The sequence below is a fragment of the Palaemon carinicauda genome, chromosome 42 (genome assembly GCF_036898095.1).
Source record: "Palaemon carinicauda isolate YSFRI2023 chromosome 42, ASM3689809v2, whole genome shotgun sequence".
NCBI lineage: Eukaryota > Metazoa > Arthropoda > Malacostraca > Decapoda > Palaemonidae > Palaemon > Palaemon carinicauda.
Window position 1 is genome coordinate 42,743,986 of NC_090766.1, and position 22,637 is coordinate 42,766,622.

The 22,637-nt window shown below is 46.6% G+C and overlaps 1 protein-coding gene across 2 annotated transcripts in view; it reads right to left on the reverse strand.

Annotated features, from left to right (window-relative positions):
• The window catches only part of LOC137633314 (cytoplasmic 60S subunit biogenesis factor ZNF622), a 62,646-nt gene that overhangs the window by 38,565 nt on the left and 1,444 nt on the right, over window positions 1-22,637 (reverse strand). For both annotated transcript variants that reach the window (XM_068365544.1, XM_068365545.1), the window contains exons 2-3: window positions 10,306-10,435; window positions 4,509-4,579 (exon numbers count right to left, since the gene is read on the reverse strand). In XM_068365544.1, coding sequence (XP_068221645.1) covers window positions 4,509-4,579; window positions 10,306-10,435 — 201 coding nt within the window. The remainder of the gene's footprint in view (window positions 1-4,508; window positions 4,580-10,305; window positions 10,436-22,637) is intronic.

A 22,637-nucleotide genomic window follows, 5' to 3' on the forward strand; every position in this document is an offset into this window, starting at 1 on the left:
TGGCGTACATCTGCTTCCACTCCACCATTTGCTGCAACAACAGACCCCAAGTACTTAAACTGATCCACCTCCTCAAGTATCTCTCCATTCAACATAACATTCAACCTTGCACCACCTTCCCTTCTCGTACATCTCATAACCTTACTCTTACCCACATTAACTCTCAACTTCCTTCTCTCACATACCCTTCCAAATTATGTCACTAATCAGCCAAGCTTCTCTTCCGCGTCTGCAACCAGTACAGTATCATCCGCAAACAACAACTGATTTACCTTCCATTCATGGTCATTCTCATCTACCAGTTTCAATCCTCGTCCTCCGATTCGGGGGGGCCCGGCAGAACACGTCAAGGATTGTATCCCTCCCATCAGGAGGGTAGTACAGAATGATGGATTCCCCTTTCCATCAAGTTTCCTTATGAAGCCCAATATATACCTGCATAAAGGAATAGTCTGACACTCTCTGATCATTGGTGGATGTTTTATGGCTAGCTGGTTGAGGCAGCACGCCGTCCAAGTGGTTAGAATTTTCATCTTTCGTCTCGTCCAGCTCCACTCACACCCATAGGAGACTGGGTTGGGTCAGGTTTGTCAACGACAGTCTGAACTGGGGCCCGAAGCCTAGAGGGGAGGTCCAGTGCCGTAAGCAATGATGAGACAGGTACCAAACCAAGAGCGCCCTTCTGGTGATCTTGGACCTCAAATACTTTCGAAGCCCAGTTCTTCGGAAGAGTTTTCGTATCCTTCTGCTCCCAGGGATTAGCCACAAAGGAGGTGAGAAGACTAACAGTCTTCTTCTGATGAGCCCCCGCCAGTTGCGAAGCCTGCGGAGGGACCATGGGAGCAGCCACTAGCTCTGGGGTGTAGCACATGGTTTGGCACTCACGATCTCAACCAGCTGTCGCCGATAGTTGTCTATTATAAACGAAACCTCCCTAGAAGACATTGAACCCCTGTTCATCCTTGGGTGAAAGGTATTTCCTGAAGAAGGCATCTCCAGCCTTAGTCTCCTTCACCTCTTCATCACTTGAACCAGGACGATACCAAGTTTTTTCCACTGGAGATAAGGTTTATCGTGACCAGCTTCAGCGTCAAGATACCACAGGCATCAAGACGAGTGAAAAACAGTCAAAAGAGACTCGGAGAGTGGAGGAGGGGCATGCTTAGAAGTAATCCTATGCCTAGGGTCCGAAGGTGGGTTGGAACTTTTAATAGATCCTGACACTGAGAAGGGGATTTCAACAGGTTGAATGTCATCCCCTGATGATCTGGCTGGAGCAGGGCCTGTGATAGCTAGCTTAACAGCCCTAACGAGCTCCTCAAGCCATAAGGCACCCTTCACCAGGAAGAAATGGTTGCAAGAGCTGTTGGCGAGCAGTGTTCGTAAGAGTGTTGATCACTAGAACCAACTTTTCTTGGTGCGGGCATTGTGGTACAAGTGGTGAGCAGGAGCAGGATATCGCTTGCCAGACCCACATGGCCAAGGTTGCCAAGCATGCACCAGTGTGCTAGTCTCAGCTCTGATGGTAGGTGCCACTTATTAGCAAGCTTCAGCTCAAAAGAGCCGTTGCAGGCGGTTGGCGAGTTGTCTTTTGTGTGCCGAAAGCAGGACACGCTCAAAAAGCGGCGAGAAAGGCAAGGTTGGCTTGTCTGTGAATGTGTGCTGCCAATGATCGCGAACAACAAAACTAGCCTGAGCTGCCCTTTAGGGGGGGAGTGCATGCAAGGCAAGACCCCGGAGGATCTAGCACAGACTCGCAGAGACTCATTGTGCTCCAGCGAAACAACAAAAGGGGAATGCGACGGATGGAAGCTGGCAGCTATAATCACCAAAGAGCTAGAGTGAGGCAGTGACGAGTCGCATACCTGCTTATAAGGAACTTATGGGGGGACCACTCAAGTGAGGAAGACTTCTCACACTGAGAAGAAGGGCGACAAACCTCGTAAGGTGAAGGAATGTGAGGTTTCTCCTGCCGAGCGAGCTCAGCGGGCAGAACAAGTTTCGCTTGCACACTCATCCAGGGGGGATCGGAGCATGGCTTGAACTCTGAGGAGAATCTGCCAGCAACTCCTCCGATAGAAGAGGAGCGGTGGAGGAAGCATCAGTTCGGGGCAAGATTCTTGCTGAAAGGATCTCCCTTCCAGAGATTCCTGGAAAAGGTTATGACCAAGCCCTGCGGAGGCAGCTGTGCTATCGTGCAAGGCTCCAAGCTTCAGCATCTACAAAAGCCATTCCTTCATGGGGGAACATGAAAGCCCAAAGGAAGGCCATAAATGATGCAAAGCATCAAGAGAGCTTGACTACCTATGGGTGGTAGGCCCTGCCGCTTTGCTTGGGGAAGCGACCGGGTCCTCCAAACCTAAATGTTGTCCAGGGGATCTTGGTCAATCGCCCTCCAGAGGCCAAAAAAGCATCGTCAGCAGGAATGATACGACGCGCCTAAGAAAAAAGTCGGGACTTCTTCGACCTCGAGGATAACCACTAGAACAAAGAGTCCTTTTCAGACTTCTTCCATTGCCTATAATACAGCTCCCAATGGGAGCATGACCACTTCCAACACTCATCGCAAGGAGAAGCCTACATGTATGAGTGTTGTCTGCATGACGGGGAAAGGTGGTGAAGATCCATCTGAAAGCAAGGGTACCACGCAATACCACGACAAATCCACAGTCGCATTCCTCAGCAAACCAAATATACCTATAAGAAAAAGAAAGAGTTTAGTTTAAGAAGTTTAATTAAGGTTAATGGGAGAGTGAGATAGCACGTATTCAGATTCTGAGCCAAAAACAAAAGTGACGTAATACAATCAGTGTGTGAGAGGGGTGGCTGGTCTATCCACCATACCCCTGCTAACTAGAGGAGAATCTTTGACACCTCGTGTAAAATTTTATTATTATCATTATTATTATTACTAGCCAAGCCACAACCCTACTTGGAAAAGCAAGATGCTATAAACCCAAGGGCTCCAATGGGGAAAAATAGCCCAGTGAGGAAAGGAAATAAGGAAATAAATAAAGGATGAGAACAAGTTAACAATAACTTATTCTAAAACACTCCAAACGTCAAAACGGATATGTCCTATATAAACTATTAACAACATAAAAAACAGATATGTCATAAATAAACAATAAAAAGACTCATGTCCGCCTGGTCAACATGAAAACATTTGCTCCAACTTTGAACTTTTGAAGTTCTACTGATTCAACTACCCGATTAGGAAGATCATTCCACAACTTGGTAACAGCTGGAATAAAACTTCTAGAATACTGTGTAGTATTAAGCCTCATGATGGAGAAGGCCTGGCTATTAGAATTAACTGCCTGCCTAGTATTACTAACAGGATAGAATTGTCCAGGGAGATCTGAATGTAAAGGATGGTCAGAGTTATGAAAAATCTTATGCAACATGCATAATGAACTAATTGAACGACGGTGCCAAAGATTAATATCTAGATCAGGAATAAGAAATTTAATAGACCGTAAGTTTCTGTCCAATAAATTAAAATGAGAATCAGCAGATGAAGACCAGACAGGAGAACAATACTCAAAACAAGGTGGAACGAAAGAATTAAAACACTTCTTCAGAATAGATTGATCACCAAAAATCTTAAAAAACTTCCTCAATAAGCCTATTTTTTGTGCAATTGAAGAAGACACAGACCTAATGTGTTTCTCAAAATTAAATTTGTTGTCGAGAATCACACCTAAAATTTTTAAAGTCATACAAATTTAAAGAAACATTATCAATACTGAGATCCAGATGTTGAGGAGCCACCGTCCTTGACCTACTTACAATCATACTTTGAGTTTTGTTAGGATTCAACTTCATACCCCATAATTTGCACCATGCACTAATTTTAGCTAAATCTCTATTAAGGGATTCACCAACCCCAGATCTACATTCAGGGGATGGAATTGATGCAAAGAGAGTAGCATCATCTGCATATGAAACAACTTGTTTTCTAGACCAAACCACATGTCATGTGTATACAGTATGAAAAGTAATGGGCCAAGAACACTACCCTGTGGAACACCGGATATCACATTCCTATACTCTCTATGGTGCCCATCAACAACAACTCTTTGAGATCTATTACTTAAAAAATAAATAATACATACTAAGAAATGACCCACCCACTCCCAACTGTTTGAGTTTGAAAACAAGGGCCTCATGATTAACATGGTCAAAGGCAGCACTAAAATCAAGGCCAATCATACGAACTTCCTGACCACAATCAAGGGATTTCTGTACAGCATTGGAGATTGTATGAAGGGCATCACATGCTCCAAGGCCTTTACGAAAACCAAATTGCAAACTAGGGAATAGATGATTACCTTCAGCAAATCTATTAAGACGTTTTGCCCGAAGACGCTCAGATTCCAACAGTGCTGAAGACATATATATACAGTACATAGTAAAGAGCAAATGGTTTGTATTCGTGTAAGAAAAAATATTTTTAACCATATGGCACTGATATGTAAAATAATCTTAGGAATTGTAAAACCTACTTCAAAATCATCACCATCTACTGCCATCTGTTGGTTTTCCTGGAGAGCAAGATTTTTTCTGTTGTTTGATTCTGAAAAAGAAATAAAAAACATTAACTAATTTTCTTGGTTACCTCACAAAGGCATAAACAATAAAAAAATATATTAAAATCAACCTCTTTCTTTCACTCAAAATCAATGTGACTGACACCCCCCCCCCCCTTACACACACTATAACATAGTCAGACCTATTTTAGTGAGGGTTAGGTAACACAGACAGGTCCAAAAAGCAAAAATTCACTATTGCCTGTTACTCTAGGGTGGGTTAACTACCCCTTGCCTAGGAGCAGATGACCAAGAGGATGATTAACACACTAAACACTACCTTAACACTGTTTTCATTTGGTTTCTATCACACTTTATAATCTAATTTACTTCACCGAGTAGTCATCATACCCTTACTGTACTGCATAACAAAACACTCTTGTTCCTATCTAGTAATACTGTAATATAACACTCGTTGATACTGTAGTGTATATCACTATATGTACAGTAATATTACTACAGTACAGCTTAACTGTACTGTAAGTGTTCGGTGTTTTCGTTCAGATCAATCAACATTACTTCTATTGACCGGCCTCATGCGCACCTATCCTGAACCTGAGCGCCGCTCCTGCGGGACTACTATGCCCGTCTCTGAGACAGACCCCCACCAACTGTGTCTGTCTTGCTGAGGCCAGCGTTGTGATTGGGACAACACTTGTTCCAAATGTCAGGAGGGGGTCTGCCTCCAAGTGGGAGAGGTTTGAGCGTAGGAAAAAGGAGGAGTCCAATCGAGATTCTTCCCCTTCGCAATCTTCCTTGAAGTCAAAGAAATTTTGGATTTTTCTTTAATCCCCCAATCTCTACCCAATGCTGCTCCAGAGCGGTTTATCAACTGTCACCTTGTGAGCAAGCACAGTCTCCTCGCAAGCACGCACAGGTAGTCCAGCTACCTAAGAGAGCTGGGAAAAGCGTGCAAGCCAACTCGCAGTTCCAGCTCTCACTTTGCAAATGCATATCTCCAGCTGGGCAAAAGGGCAGGGCCGCAAGCTCTACCATCCTTCATCTCGCCAGCAAGCTCTGCCATCCTTCATCTCGCTAGTGCGCGTAAGTGAATCTCACCCCACCAGTCAGGATTGACCAAGATGCGCATGCCAGCAAACGTGTTCATTCCACTCACCACCAGAGGACACAGGTAGCAATCACCTTACCTGAAGAGTCACAGAGAGAACAGACTGATAGCACTCTCTGGGTCAGAGAGCAGGCGCTAGACTATGATCACAAGCCAAGGTCTTCTCGTCCTCTCCCGCTCTAAGGCACACCACCTAAGCCCCAGAAACACGAGAGAGGAGCACTCCTGAAAACCTCGAGCGCGAGAGATGCTTCGTGGTTCAAAGACCTAGTGCAGGCAGTTAGGCAAGCGGTTGGAGTTCCAACCAACATCCACATAAGGTTTCTTCTCCGGAGGATTCCAAACATACCGTTAGAATCCTCGCAGGGGAGTGACCCCACCGCGGACCCTAGGCGATCTAGCCTAGCTAGACACCCTCCACCTCCCTTCCCTCCCAGGTCTTCAAGGTATGAGGATTACCTCAAGACCAAGGATCCGACCACTCAAGATCCTGCCTGAGAGAGACTTTCCATGATTTCGATCGTGACAAAGAAGAAAAGGGACCGTAAGCCCATCACTTCCCCGCCGGGGGATACGATCCATCCGTGGACAAATAGGGGATCCAGGTCTCCTAGGGAGATCTCCTTGACGGAGAACTTCAGGTTCTCCCCTATAGATTTGAGCCAGGTAGGATCTTCTGCTTTGAGGGCAGAGGTTCCTCCTACCCCTAAAACTCCAGAGGATACACAACCTCAAGAGGCAGCAAGGAAGGAGAATTCCTATTTGTAAGATGAATTTGATATTTGTCCCAGAGAGAGGGAGGGTGCAAAGATGGTGCCTAAGAACTAGCATTCTATGGATGAACAGGTCTCGAGAATTGGGTCCGGCCGCTTCCGTAATACCGGGACATAGCGGACTACCTCCTAGAGCACACTCTTCTTCGAGAAGAGGCCAAGATGATGACCTCCTCCTTCCCAGGCCACCTATGTGTGCTAGCTTGGAGGGGGAGAAACCATTTGACAACAGGTCCAAACAATCAGATTGAGTGCTGCCAGCTTCTGCCAGCCCTAAAATTTATCCCCGGGAGCAGAAACATGCTGATCACATTTTTCTGCAGATGCTTGCTTGCATCAGAAAAGTGAACAACCTGGGAGAACTAGATCAGATCCCAGCTGAGGGAAAAGGCACGGTACTGGCTCAGTTTTTGGACATGCCAAAGCCCACCAGAACCAAGGTAGCTTTGCCCTGGTCGAGGGGGGGTTAAGGCAGTGAAGAAGAGAGCATAAACGCAGGTTGCAGGTAAATCGAAGTCTCCCAGAGCGGTGAACTCCTCTAGGTTACTTCCTCCACTATATGTATGTCAGAGGAAGTACAATTGAGGTGGTGGAAGAAAATCCTTCTCCCCTTTCATCTGAGCCAGCCATCATGTCATTGACCCAAGGCTCTTCTTTGGCAAAACTGGCAACTTTGCCGGTTTAGGCCTCTGCAGCTGACACCGCCAACATAGAACGGGTAGCTAAGTGCTGCTTGCACTCCATTTCATGGATAAATCATTGGTTGGGCACGGTCAGATACCTCGTTACGAACGAGGACTTCTCTACACCCAAGAGGAGGGAGGCACTGTTTGCCTTCCTACTCTCTGGTACAAAGACTGGAATTTTTGACCGAGATCATGGTCAATCAATGGGTCAATTGGGCTCTTAGACGGTGAAATGCCGTCATCTCAAAATTTCAGAGACAGTGCCATGGAGAGAGATACCAAGACTTCGTAACACCCCAATGGACAGCCCTTCTCTGTTTAACGGGACAACCTCGAGACAGTCTCCTCCAGCGGGTTGTTACCTCTCGCCCCTACCACTCAACAGACACAGTCACCAACAAAGCCCAAAAACCAGAAGAAAGGTGCAACCAAGAAGAAGGCAGTGCAAAGTCAGGAACCTAGACGTCCCTTTCACCCCAGAGGGGGTAGAAAGGGCAGAGGGAATAGAAAGCCCCAGTGAGGACGTTCCCACTAAGGAGGGGAATCCCCTACCCTGTCCACCAGTGGGGGGATGCCTATAGAGCATACGGCAGAGGTGGATGCATTACGGAGCAGACACTTAGTCGATTTCCATATTGAGGAAGGGTTACAACGTCCCTTTCACCATCTTTCCAACAATGACCGAGTCCTACACGAAGGGATCCGGCCCATGTTAGAAAAGGAAGCTATCCAAGAGGTCCCAAAAGGGCCCCCAGGCTTCTACAGTCGCTTATATCTTGTAGAAAAGGTATCTGGAGGCTGGAGACCAGTCATCTACCTCTCAGCCTTGAACAAGTTTGTCCAACAGACACAATTCAAGATGGAGACAGCACAAATGCTCAGACATGTGGTCAGACCTGACAACTTCATGATATCATTGGATCTAAAAGATGCATACTTCCAGATCTCAATACTGTACATCCTTCAACGAGGATGTACCTATGATTCACAGTAGCAAGACAGATATATCAATTCAAAGTGCTGTGCTTTGGCCAGTTCACAGCACCGTAGGTGATCACAAGAGTATTCACTCTAATGTCCACCTGGGAACATAAGAACAACATTCATCTCCTTTGTTATCAAGATGATTAACTGATTCTTGCAAACTCAAGGGAGTCCCTTCTTCTTTACCGAGACAAACTTCTCGCCTTTTGTAAGGATCTGGGGATCTTGTTAAAACAAAAGAAGTCACATCTGCAACTGGTCCAAGACATGGTATATCTAGGAATGAGAATCAGGGCCCCACTAGGCAAGATCTTTCCGTCCAAGGATCAGATAGAGGCTGTGAGAGATTGCCCAGCGGTTCTCTAACAAGACGAATTGCCAGTATAATAGTGACAAAGGCTACTGGGGCACCTAACATCTCTCAAGATGTTAGTAACACAGCTGTCTCCACATTCTGTCTCTACAGTAGTAGCTGAAGACCCATTGGTCTCAGCACAAAGACCCACCATGCACCCTAGTGCCACTGGGACTCTAGCAGAAGAGAGACCGAGTTGGCGTGTGTTGCACACCTACCTCCTCAAGGGAGTTAATCTTCTCTCTCCTCCCCTGGATTTGTTGCTGTTCATGGACTCATCAAAAGAAGGGTGGAGGGCTCACCTGTCACACCTTACGGTACCCAGGCTCCGGTACGAATCTTAAGAACAGTGCCACATAAACTTCCTGGAAATGAGGGAAGCCTACCTGGCCCTCAAGCACTTCCATCGGCTTCTTTCAGGGCATTCTGTAGTGCTGATGAGTGATAACAATACAGATGTGTCCCACATAAACTAACAAGGAGGTACCTTTTCACACCCCCTATGGCAAAGAGCTGTGGAAATCCTCAAATGGACGGAAGAAAATTCACTAGCCTTAACAGAGTCCGATGACACAAGCGAAGGTCACGAACCAGGAGGAGCGTAGCGTGACTGAAGAGCGTCGTTGGAGTGACCAGCTCTTGGTGAAGGAGGAACCTTCGAAGCAGATTGTTCAGTAGCGGAAGACAACAAGCCAAAAAGACGTCCCATTACCGAAGGCGGAGGAGCACAGGCACAACGAGGACGACGGCCATGAGGGCGAGCCTCCGCAGGGGAGGGCAGAGCAGCAGGCTGGTCACCATAAGACTCTGAAGGGGAATCTCTAAGGGTGATCTCTCTCGCAAAGAGAGAGAGGTGATCACCCGCAGGAGAGACATGCATGGGACTTTGCTCCAACCCCTGAAGAATGATCGGTGAGGGAGGGGAGTCCTCGGCGGCAGCAGGAACGGAAGATGAGAAAGGAACGGAGTCCAGCCGGGCCATGAGCAAAGTGAGTTAGTCACAGGTGAGTGAGAGGGGTAGCTACTAGCCGCCCCCCCCCCCCCTACCTAGAGGGTAGGTGGTTAATCCTTGCTAAAGTTCTAATGGCTCGTCTTTCAGCTTCAACGAAAGTAATACCCCTATAAATAGCGTTGGTTTTTATTCCAATTACGGAACAATGTCTTTTTGTTTTGAAAAGCATGAAGGACACTCATCAAAAGGGAATGACTGCAACCAATCATGCCCCCTACAAGATAAACACACAGGAATTCAAAGAATAAATAAGTTTACCACATCTTACCATTCAGTGCACTTTTGCAACCCCCCAACCTTATAACTTTCAAAAGAAACTTACACGATGACACAGATTAAGCAGCAAAGATAAGACACGAAGCGCTACAGGTAGGTAGCTCCTCTCACCCACCTGTCATTCTTTATCATAACTACCTCATCAAAAATATCTCCTATTTTACAGGATGAGAAGTTTGTTTTTGTGTCAAAAATAGAATAATCATAGACAAACAAGAGCTGAGCATATGATTCTCATAAGTTATTCTTCTCAATAAATATATAGCACTGAAGTAAAAGGGTACAATTAAAAATTTACAACTGTAAGGATGACTAGATAATGTAGCATGCAGTCTATTATCAACTGAAAATTCATATGACTTGGTGACTACATTCTGTGCAAGAAAGGGAATTTTTGCTATAAAGATTCAGAAGAAAGCTTTCCATCTCTGTATTAAATTCAACCTTACAAAGTAACCCAAAACGGCCATCGTCAATTTGGAACAGCCTTTATATCGTAACTGAAACTTAAGGTTTATATATATGTAGAAATATAACAAGATATGAGATGGAACTCACCTTCAGTGAAAACAGCTACTTTCTCATTGTGTTTCTTCGAAAGCATATGGTTATCAAATGACATCTGATTTGCAAATGACTTCCCACAGGGTCTGCAATATTTCTTCTTTTCATCCTTACTTTGGGCGAGCTGAAAGACAAAATACCAAATTTTTTAAGTAATTGTTGATCATTGTCATTATTACTAAGCTACAACCCTAGTTGGAAAAGCAGGATGCTTTAAGTCCAAGGGCTCCAACAGGAAAAATAGCTCAGTGAGGAAAGGAAACAAGGACATAAAGAAACTACAAGAGAAGTAATGAACAATGGAAATGAAAGGATTTAAGAACAGTAACAAAATTAAAATAGATCTTTCATATATAAACTATAAAAAGTTCAAAAAAAAACAAGAAGAGGAATAAGAATAGTGTGCCCGAGTGTATCCTCAAGCAGTAGGAATAATGGCCTTCAAACAAATACATTTATAAGTTCTATATGTGAAAAGATACATATGTATCACTGGGTATATTGAAATGTTTTACAATAGGAAATGAAACATATCTGAAAAGAGATTGATATGACAAACTTGGAATAATTTGTATTTTTCCCAACTACTGTAAACAAACCTGAAGCGCTTTATGTAGGAGTATTATTTTGGCAATAGCCGAAAATGACAAATTCGTAGATAATTTGTATTTTTCCTAATGATACAAACCTTTAACTATTCATTAGGGCTTATTACTTTTAGTGAAGCTGAAAGGACAAGCCATTAAAATTTTAGCAAGGGTTAACTAGCAATTCCACTAGTTAGTGGAGAAAGGGGGGGGGTTAGCTTGCTACTGCTCCCACTCACACACTGGTGATTTAGCACACTTTGCATGGAGATAGGACTTCAAGGAGGATAGGGCTGACCAGTATGTTTGTATATAACTAAAGGTTTGTATCCTTAGGAATAATACAAATTATCTACGAATTTGTCATTTACTGTATTCCGTAAGTGAAATACAAACCTACTCTATTTATGAGAGGTGACTCACCCATTAGGAGGGTGGATGTCCCTGCCAAACTGGCTTTTGGCTTTACCCGGGGGTCCTTATTTTGAATAGGTTTGTACCAAAAATAAGGAGTCCCTGCACCTCGCTAAACCTTGCTAAGCAAGGTCAACAGCCTACGCAAGCTGTGTGTTGAGTTGTTTAGAAGTATGACTGTCCAGGTGAAAGTTATTCTAAGTCTTTTTGGAAAACTGTTGTAACCAGGACTTTCCCAATACCACCTCGCAAGGGTATGGGGATGCAATAGTTTAGCTTAATACTGTAATAGGAACACAAGGAAGCATGGTTTACCTGCAGTGGTTTGAGGTCAGCTTATGCAGAGAACCCAGAATGCTGCTTTCCCCAAGAGAGAGGAGGATGAAGAAAAGAATAAGAGCCAGTCTAACCTTTTCATTCATGCAGACTAAAACTGGCAACAGTCCCCTAAATCTTCTGCTACTTGTACAATAAGGAGCTTGAGGTATTATACCAGCTGGTCACATCTTGCAAGTAGTGGGCTGTGAATGTATTTTGACGTTTCTACACCCCAGCCTGTAGAGCTGTGTCACAGAAGTTTCTTTTGAATGCTAAAGACGTAGCTTCGACCCTGACATCGTGGGCCCTGGGGCAACGGGAAGTAGGAGGGTCCAGATTCAGGACATGGTCTATGACCTTGCGAATCCAGGCAAAGATGGTGTTCTTAGGAACCATCCTCTTGTTCCTTCCTGTGCTGACGAAAAGTGCAGACACACGGGGACAGGCTGCGGCTGTTCTCTTGAGGTACAGCCTCAAACTCCTCACTGAGCAGAGTAAGAGACGATCAGGGTCATCAGTTACTGAGCGGAGACTCAAAATCCGGAAGGAGTCAAATCGGGGATCCGCCACTCCCGGATTCTGAGTCTTGGCAATATTGTATGAGAGACCATGAAGTTCACTAACTTACTTGGCCGAAGTTAAAGCTAGTAGGAACGCTGTCTTCCAAGTGAGGTGGCGATCAGTTGCGAGGTCTCTTTAGAGACCTGAGAAGTCGAACCACGTTCCATGGGGGAGGTCTCACTTCAGACTGAGGACAGGTAAGTTCGAAACTCCATATGAGTAAGGAAAGTTCTAGCAATGAGGAAATATCCATTTCGTTGAGTCTAAGGGCTGGGCTTAAGGCTAAGCCATGGCCTTTAACTGCCGAGACTGGAAGGTGTATTTCCTCATGCAAATACACGAGGAACTCCGCTATTGCTGGAATATTGGCATCGAGAGGAGAGATACCCCTTCCACGACACCAACCACAGAAGACCTTCTCTTTACCTAGTAGACTGCTGATGATGATTTCCACAGGTATCCAGACATCCTGCTCGCAAATTTTTGCAAAAATCCTCTTTCAAAGAGGAGATGCAGGATAGTCTCAAGGCGGGAAGTCGAAGTCAAGCTACGGCTTTCTGGAAGATGTGGGCACATGGTTGCTTAAGTAGATCGTGTCGTGGAGGGAGTTCTCTTAGAGACTTCGTCAGGAGGTGCAGAAGGTACGGAAACCATTCCACATGATGTCATAGCGGAGCTATGAGAGTCACTGAGAGGTTGACCGATGTTCTGGCCGTGTTGAGAACCCTCCTCATCAGACAGAACGGGGGAAATGCGAAAACGTCGATGTTGTCCCACAGTTGTTGGAATGCATCTTGCCAGAGAGCCTTGGGGTCTGGGACTGGGGAGCACTACAACGGAAGCCTGTAGTTCAGGGCCGTTGCGAAGAGATCCACAGTCGGAGAACCCCACAAAGTCAGGACTTCGTTGGCTACTAGATGATTCAAAGACCACTCGGTACTCACTACCTGAGATGCTCTGCTCTGGTTGATGGCGAGAACATTCTTCTTGGCTCGAATGAGGCATGCCTATAGTGGTATCGAGTGAATCTCGGCCCATCTCAGTATCTCTACTGCTAGATGGGATAGATGCTGCAAAAAAGTACAGTACCTCCTTGTTTGTTGATGTAAGCCACTACTGTCATGTTGTCGCTCATCACCACCACTGAGTGACCCGCCAGGAACTGGTGGAATTGTTGAAATGCCAGAAAAACACCCTTCATCTCAATGAGATTTATGTGGAAGCACTCTTCTGAATCTGACAAGAGGCCTGAGGTTGTGTGGTGCAGCATGTGCCCCCCCCCCCTTTTTATTTGAAGCATCTGAGAACAGCATTAAAACTGGGGGGGAGGGCAAGAAGATCCACTACCTTTCGTAGGTTCTCGTCTGACACTCACCATTCGAGGTCTGTCTGTTCAGCTGATCCCATGGGTATTAAGATGTCCAGGGAGTCAAAGGCCTGATTCCACCGGGACTTGAGTCGCCACTGGAGAGATCGAATCCTGAGGCAACCGTTGGGAACTAGTCGGGCCAGAGATGAAAGGTGTCCGAGAAGACGTAACCATGTCTGGGCTGGAAGTTCTTCCCGTCTGAGAAAGGGTCTTGCAACCTTTCTCAGCCTAATTATCCTCTCTCGTCTGCCAGCCATCATTCGAGATCCGTCCTTTCCTTTGATCCCATGGGAATCAGAGTGTTCGGGGAATCAAAAGCCCGATTTCAATTGGACTTCAGATGCCACTGGAGAGATCGAATCCTGAAGCGACCAATGGGAACTGGACTGGGTTGGGAGATCTTCTCGTTTGAGGAAAGACCTTATGACTTTCCTCAGCCTAGCTAGCGTGTCTGATGGGAAGGCTTCATGATGTTTGTTGTCTAATACCATGCCTAGGTATACCGGTCTTTGAGTGGAAAGCAGGGAAAACTCCTCGAGATTACCATGATCCCTAGATCTTGGCAAAGTCTCAGAATTTTGTCTCGGTGCTGAAGAAGGGTTGCCACCGAGTCTTCTAGGATTAGGCCAGTTGTCCAGGTAACGAAGGAGACAGATGCCGAATCTGTGAGCCCAAGATGACACAAGGCAAACACTCTTGTGAAGACCTGAGGTGTTGAGGAAAGGCCGAAACACAGCACCTTGAACTGGTATGTCTTGTTGTCGATGTTGAGACTCAGATACTTCCTTGAAGACGGATGGATTAGGATCTGGAAGTATGCATCCTTTAGATCCTGTATACACATGAAGTTTTGTGGTCTTATCACTAAAGAGACCGAGTCTGCCGTTTCCATGCTGAACGAAGTCTGTTCGACAAACAGACGAGTGACGGGTCTCCAGCCTCCAGACGCCTTTTCCACCAGAAAGAATCGACTGAAGAAGCCTGGGGAACCGTCAAGGACCTCCTGGATAGGACCCTTCTCCAACCAGGTTTGGACCTCAGCCTGAAGGAGCTGCCCTTTGCTGATCCCATCACAAAGGAGCTCACAAGCACTGGATTTTTCGTCATTGGAGGGAGAGATGAAAAGAACGGGACACAATCCCCTGAATGAATCACGGAGATCATCCAAGGTTTGGCCTTGAGCTGCATCCACCTGGTCCAGCAGTGTTATAGGCATCCCCCTACGGGTGGGAAAGCTGGGAGATGACCTCCCCCGGTTTTTACCGCCACCTCTCTAATGTTTTCCTCCACGATTGGACTTGTTGCCTTTCCCTTCCTTGACAGGAGAGGGTTTCTAAGACACCTTTGTTTTCGAAACCACTGTTGTTTTAATAGTTGATGGTTTCGTATGGCTGGTCTTTGGAGGGGCTCGAGGTCTTTAGGGCCAAACTGTAAGGGCCCTATCCTTATTATTATTATTACTAGCCAAGCTACAACCCTAGTTGGAAAAGCACCATGCTATAAGCCCAAGGGCTCCAATAGGGAAAAATAGCCCAGCGAGGAAAGGAAATAAGGAAATAAATAAATGATGAGAACAAATTAACAATAAATCATCCTAGAAACAGTAGCAAGTGTTGGACTTCCTCTACCTCTCCACAGCCTGCTCGACATCCCTTGGCACGAAGAGGAGGAACCCCTCCATGGAGAAGTTTCTGAGCCTAGCAATCTCTGTGTTAGGGACCTGCTGGTGAAAACTCTCGGTCACCACATCCCATCGGGCAAAAGCTTGGTGTGACGGAGAATGTTGAGACAAGATCGGAGACAGAGGCGAAGGTCAGTAACCAGGGGAGACAGACGTACAGTTTCTTCCAAAGAAGACTGAGGCGGCGAAGAGGTGAAAGGACTCTTTTTGCCGACCGACGATGTACAAGCATGGGATCAGCAGACTGATCAACAGCAAGCCTCCGAAGAAGATTCTCTTTGTGAAAATGGAGTTTTTATGATAAAACAAAGTTTTATGAATACTTACCTGGCAGTTATATATATATAGCTGATATCTCTAAAGCGGCAGAATTTTTCAAAATGAGGCAACCGCCTTGTGGTGGTTGGGAGGTAGGTGGTTACACCCCTCACAGGGTGGTACAAGGAATCATTCCCGTGTTCAAGACTTCAGTTCATCTCTGCCGGCTGGATCGAAATGTCCACCATTGAGAGTTTTTCGAAGCATTTTCCCTTCTTCGCATTTTTTGGACTTCGTTTGGTGAAGTACACTGATTTAGGGATTTGGCAATTGTGTTTTGTTATCATTATTGTACTATTTACTTTGTTTATCATGAGTGAAAACTTAATTTTCGTGTTTGTGCGAGTTATGTATGCAAGGTGAGGTTACCGAAAGTGTCAGTTGACCCTCACAGTTTGTATGCAGTGGTTTTGTTTGTGTGAAATTCTATACTGGAAAGGAAAACACTTGTCAGAGAGACGTGCTTCAGACTTTGCTCTCCCCCCGAAGGATGTTCGTCAGGGCAAGGACCATAGACCTCGGCAGCGGAAGATAGAGCAGAAGACGCAGTCGCAGTAGTTGACAGGGCAGCAGACAAGCTCTCCGAAAAAACATCGTCGACAACCTACAAAGGGTCAACAGGCGATTTACGAGAGGTTGAACTAGTCGACAGCTATACGCGATGGCTAGCCGATCTACGAGCTGACGGGATGGTGGGAAATTCTCGCGCTGAAGGTCGATGGTGAACCTGAAGAGCAGGTGAACACCAAGCAGAAGCCTAACGAGACGGAAAACGCTGCCGGTGAACTGTAGATGGAGCTCAGGCGGAGAAATGTTTTCTTGTGAGGCGACACATACTCAGGAGGAGATCGAGAACGATCCCTTGCAGGCAGTGAACGAACCGAAGTTCATTGAGGAGAGGCCGATGAGGGAAGCGAAGTTCAGGAACCAAAGGAGGCAGAATGGGCAGGTTCCTCCGAAGAGGAAGACTGCGGAGGCAAGGATGTGAGGCGTCTCTTCGCCGACGGAGCAGGAGCACCCTCAAGGCACAGAGGAGGACGAACACGGCGTTGACTTCTGCCATCAACCCAACGTCGAACAGCAACCGATGAATCAGCAAGCTGACCGTCAGCAGGTCTCTGAAGAGAAGTCTCTATGAAAGCCCTTTCACTAGGAAGGGGACCCTCGCAGGTGAGACAAGAGATGATGAAGGGAAGTTTTCCCTCAGAAGGGAGAAACAGAGCCTAACATCTGAGGAGGAAAACACTCCTTTGGCAGGGAAAGAAATCCAACCCCTGGAGGCGAACCTCCAGGCAGCGCTCTTTGCTTCCCATCAACAAGCCTTGTTCAAGTTGAAGGTCTACATCGAACGTTGCCAGATAAAACGTAACCACAGCTAGTTCTTGAAGTTAACGTGATGATCAGTAGCTATCGCAGGCACAAGAGAACAGGAAAGTGATGGTACAGTAACAGCAGATTCCCCAGGGACGAATGGCACTGCTTTTCTATGTCGGCTATCATAGCCAAACGAAGAAGAACGGGGAGTAGTTTGCTACCGCTCCCGTTCACACACCGGTAATTTAGCTCACTTTGCTTGGAGGTAAGACTTCAAGAGGGATAGGGGTGGCGGGTAAGTTTGTATAAATAGCTAAAGGTTTGTATCGTCAGGAAAAATAGAAGTTATCTAGACGAGCCAGAGATGAAAGGTGTCCGAGAAGACGTAACCACGTTTGGGCTGGAAGTTTTTCCCGTCTGAGAAAGGGTCTTGCAACCTTTCTCAGCATCATTATCCTGTCACATGATGGGAAGGCTTTGTACAGATTGGTGTCTACTATAATGCCTAGGTATACCAGTCTCTGCGTAGGAAGCAGGGCAGACTTCTCGAGGTTTACCATGATCCCCAGATCTTGACAAAGCCTCAGAAGTTTGTCTTGGTGTTGAAGAAGGGTTGCAACCGAGTCCGCTAGGATTAGCTAGTCGTCTAGGTAACGAAGGAGGCAGATGCCAATCTGGTGTGCCCAAAATGATACAAGGTTGAACACTCTGGTGAAGACTTGAGGTGCTGTGAAAAGACCGAAGCACAGCACCTTGAACTGGTATTTCCAGTTATCTAGGCTGAATCTTAAGTACTTCCTTGAAGACGGATGGATTGGGATCTGGAAGTATGCGTCCTTTAGGTCCAATGTGCACATGAAGTCCTGTGGTCTTACCACTTGTCTGACTGTGTCTGCCATCTCCATGCTAAACAGAGTTTGCTTGACAAACTTGTTCAGAGCTGAGAGTTTGATGACGGATCTCCAGCCTCCAGACGCCTTTTTCACAAGAAAGAGTTGACTGAAGAAGCCAGGGGACTCGTCGAGGATCTATTGGAGACTGCCCTTCTTCAACAGGGCGAGGACTTCTGCCCGGAGGGCTAGCACCTTTGCTGATCCAATTGCAAAGGAGTCTATTGACACTGGATTCCTAATCAGGTAATGGAGAAATGTTGTGAATGGGACGCGATACCCTGAAAGGATCACGGAGATTCTCCACGCCTCGGCCCCGAGTTGCTTCCACCTGTCTCAGCATCTTTATAGGCATCCCCCCACTGGTGGACAAGCGGGGCAATGACTTTCCTAGCGTTTGCGGCCTCGGCCGCTCCCTCTAAGAAATTTTCCACCCCTGGAGGACTTAGTGCCTTTCCCGTCTTTGGTCGGAAAGGGCTTTTCTGACACCTGAATTCGCTGTAGTCTTGTTCATCATGACCTTCATTGGACGGGACTCATGAGGAGCTGGTGGTTTATAGGGCTTGAATGTCAAAGCCCCATGGAGGATGGAATCCTGGTGAGACTTCCTCCATCTCTCAGCAGCATGTTCCACGTCCCTCTGCTCAACCAGAGAGGATCCCTCTAAAGAGGAGTTCCTAAACCTAGCAATATCAGCATTTGGGAACTGCTGATGGAATCTCTCAGACACCGCATCGCAACGTTCCAGAATGGTATTTGCCCATAAGTTCGAAACTTGATGGGCGAGAAACTCGGTGCGTGTGCCTTGGAGAAATCCTCGGTTCAAACCAGGATTCCCAGGGTACCCAACCACAGATCAAGCCATAAGGTAGACTGCATAGCATACTTCGTGACCTTCTTCTGGTTGAGGATCTCTGATGCCGAGAACGAGACCTGGCGGCTGGAGAACCTCTCTAGAGACTCCCTTGGTGAGCTCTTCCAGAGTGATAAAGTGGAAGAACGGGACATGGCTCATTCAAGATCTCAAAATACCTCCTCTGCTGGACACGAGGAGGTGGGAGAAGCTTGGCGGTAGAGTCGAAACGTTGGGAGGAGTAGAGCTCGGAGAGCTGATGGGCGATCTTAGCCCGGGCACCCTTTAGCCTTTGAGACAAGGGCAAGGCTGCACTGGTCTTAGAGGGCTTCGGAGTGCCAAAGACACGGTCTAAGACTGCCTCTGGGTCAATAAACCCGTTGACTACCCTAATGAGAGTCAGAACTTACCAGAATGCATGTTCTGACTCTCTGCTCCCCCTCCGAAGTGGGACTAGCAGCAAAATCTCCTTCCAACCCAGAGAGCTCCTCTCGGGGTGGGTCGCGGGCATCCCTAGAGTGATTAGTGGTTCCAGTAGGGCTAGAATTCCTTGAAGAGGACTTTGGGAGGGTCTTTTAGTCCTTAGATTCCTTCCAAGGAAGGAGGCAGGACTCAAGCATTGAAGGCCAGATGGGATTGTCCCTCCTGACTTCCGTCAGTGGTGAAGAACTCTCCGAGCGAGGAGAAACTTCCTCTGAAGGTTGAAGGGAGGAAATTTGGGCCTCGCGCATCTCCCTCGGCAGAAGTGAGGTAGGAGAGTGTCCGGCAGAATCACGTCTGAGACGCCTCGTTTCCTCTTCAAGGGAGAAGAAGCCAAGGTTCCTTGCTGGTGCCATTGGAAGGGAGGTCAGTAACGAGCGAGATGCCATGGCAGGCCCGAAGGCTTGCACTACTACTCTGGCCATGGAAATGAACCAAGGCTGCTTGCTGACTGACGCACTGTCAGAAAGATCCCTTGAAGGGAAAGGGACCGAAGGTTCCCCCTGTGAAGAGTCTCAACCAATGTTTGCGGTGGTGGGTCCACCTTTGAAGATTGAATCTTTGGGATCCGGAACCCTTCTGTGGAGCCTCCTTTCCCTTTCCCCGGTGGTTGCGCTGTAATGCGTTTGTGGGGAGGGGAATGGGGCGATATTGACCTGTCATAATTTCTATTGTGAACTTCCTTGAGTCTTGAAGCACATAGTACCTGCTCTGAGGTTTAGCACGTGCGCAGGAGACCACTTGCACACAGGAGAGTGATGGCGCGCAGTACGGCATTGCACAGGAGAGTGCTGGTGCGCATGTGAGCACTGGCACGCAGAAGAGCACTGGTGCGCAGGAGAGCGCGGGCGTGCAGGAGAACGGAGCTGCGCATGAAAGCGCTGTCGTGTAGGAGAGGGCTGTTGCGCTGGCAAGCTGGCACACATTGGTCCTCAGACCAGCGAAAATGCGCTGGAGAGTGCCAACGATCAGGAGATCATTGGTGCATTGGGAGCCGCTGATGAACAGACGAGTACTGAGGCACAGAAGAGCAGTGAAGCGCTGGAACGTGCTGACAAGCGATGATGCTCTGGAAAGCATTGAAGTGCTCGAGGGCGCTGACATGATGGTGGTGAGCGCTGGTGCACTGAAGGGTGCTGGCGCACTGGAGAACGTTGCCCCACAGCTCAATGCTTATGAGGTGCACGAGCCAGCAGATGATGAATAGGAGACAGGAACGGTGAAGGCAGGTCGGCATGAAGGTTGAACTGGAACAGGGATGTGCTCTTTGGAAGGGCAAACATCCACCGATGGGGATTCCCAACGATTCACAAAAGAATCATGGACCAAAGTCCGAGGACTAGTGGCAGCGTCACCAGGAGAAGGTCCACGAACAGGCGAAGGTCGAGGGCCGGAAGACGAATGAAGCGGAGGCTCCTCTGCAGGAGAAGGCTGAAGAGCCGAAGAGGCGCCTTTTCACCGATAGTGAAGGGCCACCTCTATGGCAAAGACAACCTCTAAGGGCCGGGAGATAAGCAAGCTGACCTGTAGAAGCAGCAGTCCTTTGCAGAGGAGTCTCTAAGAGTGAACTCCCCCGAGGAGGAGAAACACTCGCAAGAGAGACAGAAGAAAGACTAAGTTCCTCCCTCGAAAGATGAACAGGAACGGGGGGAAAAGTCGGCCGCAACAGCTGGAGGATCTGAAGGTGCAGGGGCGTTGGTAGCGGCCACAGAAGACCCCTCAGGCACTACAACGTCGACGCACGACAGAGGATCGAACTCCGAAGTTGACGATGGCTGTGCACCAGCACCATGAATGATGAAGCGCAGCAAAGAGTCCTTGGTGGGCGGACCCTGAAGCCCCAAGGTCGACTACACCTGTAAAAAAGGAGACAGACAAGGTCTCACCCAGGGGGAGAGGTAGGGGGCTGCTTCGCAAGGGGTAGCAACACCATCTCTCGAGGACCGGGGTTGGCCGTAAATTAAAGGGTCTACACTACTACTCAACAGTCTTCTGGAAGAGACCAAATGAGCAGGAGCTTAGGAGGTAGGTCGGAAAGCGGAAAAAGAGGGTTTTCCCCCTTTCCAAGAAACCTTCGAGGGAAAAATATCCCACTTTGACTTCTTCCTCTGCCGTCACCCAAACCTTTCCCACTGGGAGGCAGACCATCCCGACACTCACTACACCTGTTACCACTATCACACCGTTGACCTCTGAAGGCGGACAAAGGGTGTGGCGATCAGTGTCCACGGCCGACATGAAGGTTCTGCTGGACCAACCTTCAAGCCCAAGGCAAGTACGCATGGTCTCAGAAGTAAACACATACACACACACTAATAAATGAAAAAGCACAAACAAAAGCATTAATGGCAGTCGAAAATAGGCGAAGGATGAAGAACGGCAACAACCGTACATCATCCAAGCCAAAAGCAAAGTGAGCTAAATCACCGGTGAGTGAGCTGCCGCTAACTAGCAGAATGGGTAGTTAACCCTCACTAAAATTTCAATGGCTCCTCCTTTCAGCTTAGCTAAAAGTGATAGCCCCCTAATAAATAGCGTAGGTTTGTATTCCAATTACGGAACAAATATGGTTTTTCCGTTCAAATCGCCTATAAACACACCAGAATATTTCTTATTTTCTTCATTCAGGTTAATTTACTATGTTATAATTTTATTAAAGAAAGCCAGTTTATATCTGTGTATTTATAAACTATTTACAAATTGATAACCAAAACTATTTAAGATTAATCAAAAAGTAATAAATGCAACAGATAAATAGTATTAAAGGTTACCAGGCCTGCTGCTAGCATAGAAAATAAGATTCCTTCTTAACCATGGCCGTCGTCACCAGACACCTACACTTAATTACGTATATTTACGTGTATGTTTGTCCTTTAAACTAACACTAATTGTTCACTTACTGGTCTTTGTTTGGTCATGGCTCACTCACAATATGTAAAGAATAGGCAGACTATTCGGTGTATGTGCAGGCAAAAGGAAAATGAACCGTAACCAGAGAGAAGGATCTAATGTAGTACTGTCTGGCCAGTCAAAAGATGCCATAACTCTCCAGTGGTATTCAAATTATAAAGATTTTGTTTTGCTTTATTGTGGTAACATCGAAAGAATAATAGAGTACTGCCAAGATCACAGTGTTATTAAATGTGAAAGGGACACTATTTGCCCCACCTGTGATTCTAAGTGCCGACTTGAAATTAACAAAAAAGCATTTTGGTGTGACAGAAGGCGTGTTGTATTGAAAAACAAGAAGAAAGTGGAAAAAAGGATGCAGTTTTTACGTATACCTTTTTAAGGGAACTTGGTTTTAAGTCTCATTTGGATATAGAATCTAATTTGTTACTTGTATATAATTATATTAGTGTTAAATTTAGTTATACATTTGTTAAAAATGAATTAAGAATTTCTCACAAAACTATAAATGATTGGTGCTCTTGCATTCGTGAGGTTATCGTGCATTGGGTATTGAGTCGGATAGGTAAAGCTCATCTTTACCCTCCAACCTAGGTACACAAAGGGTTTTAGGCTGCCTTATATTCAAGGA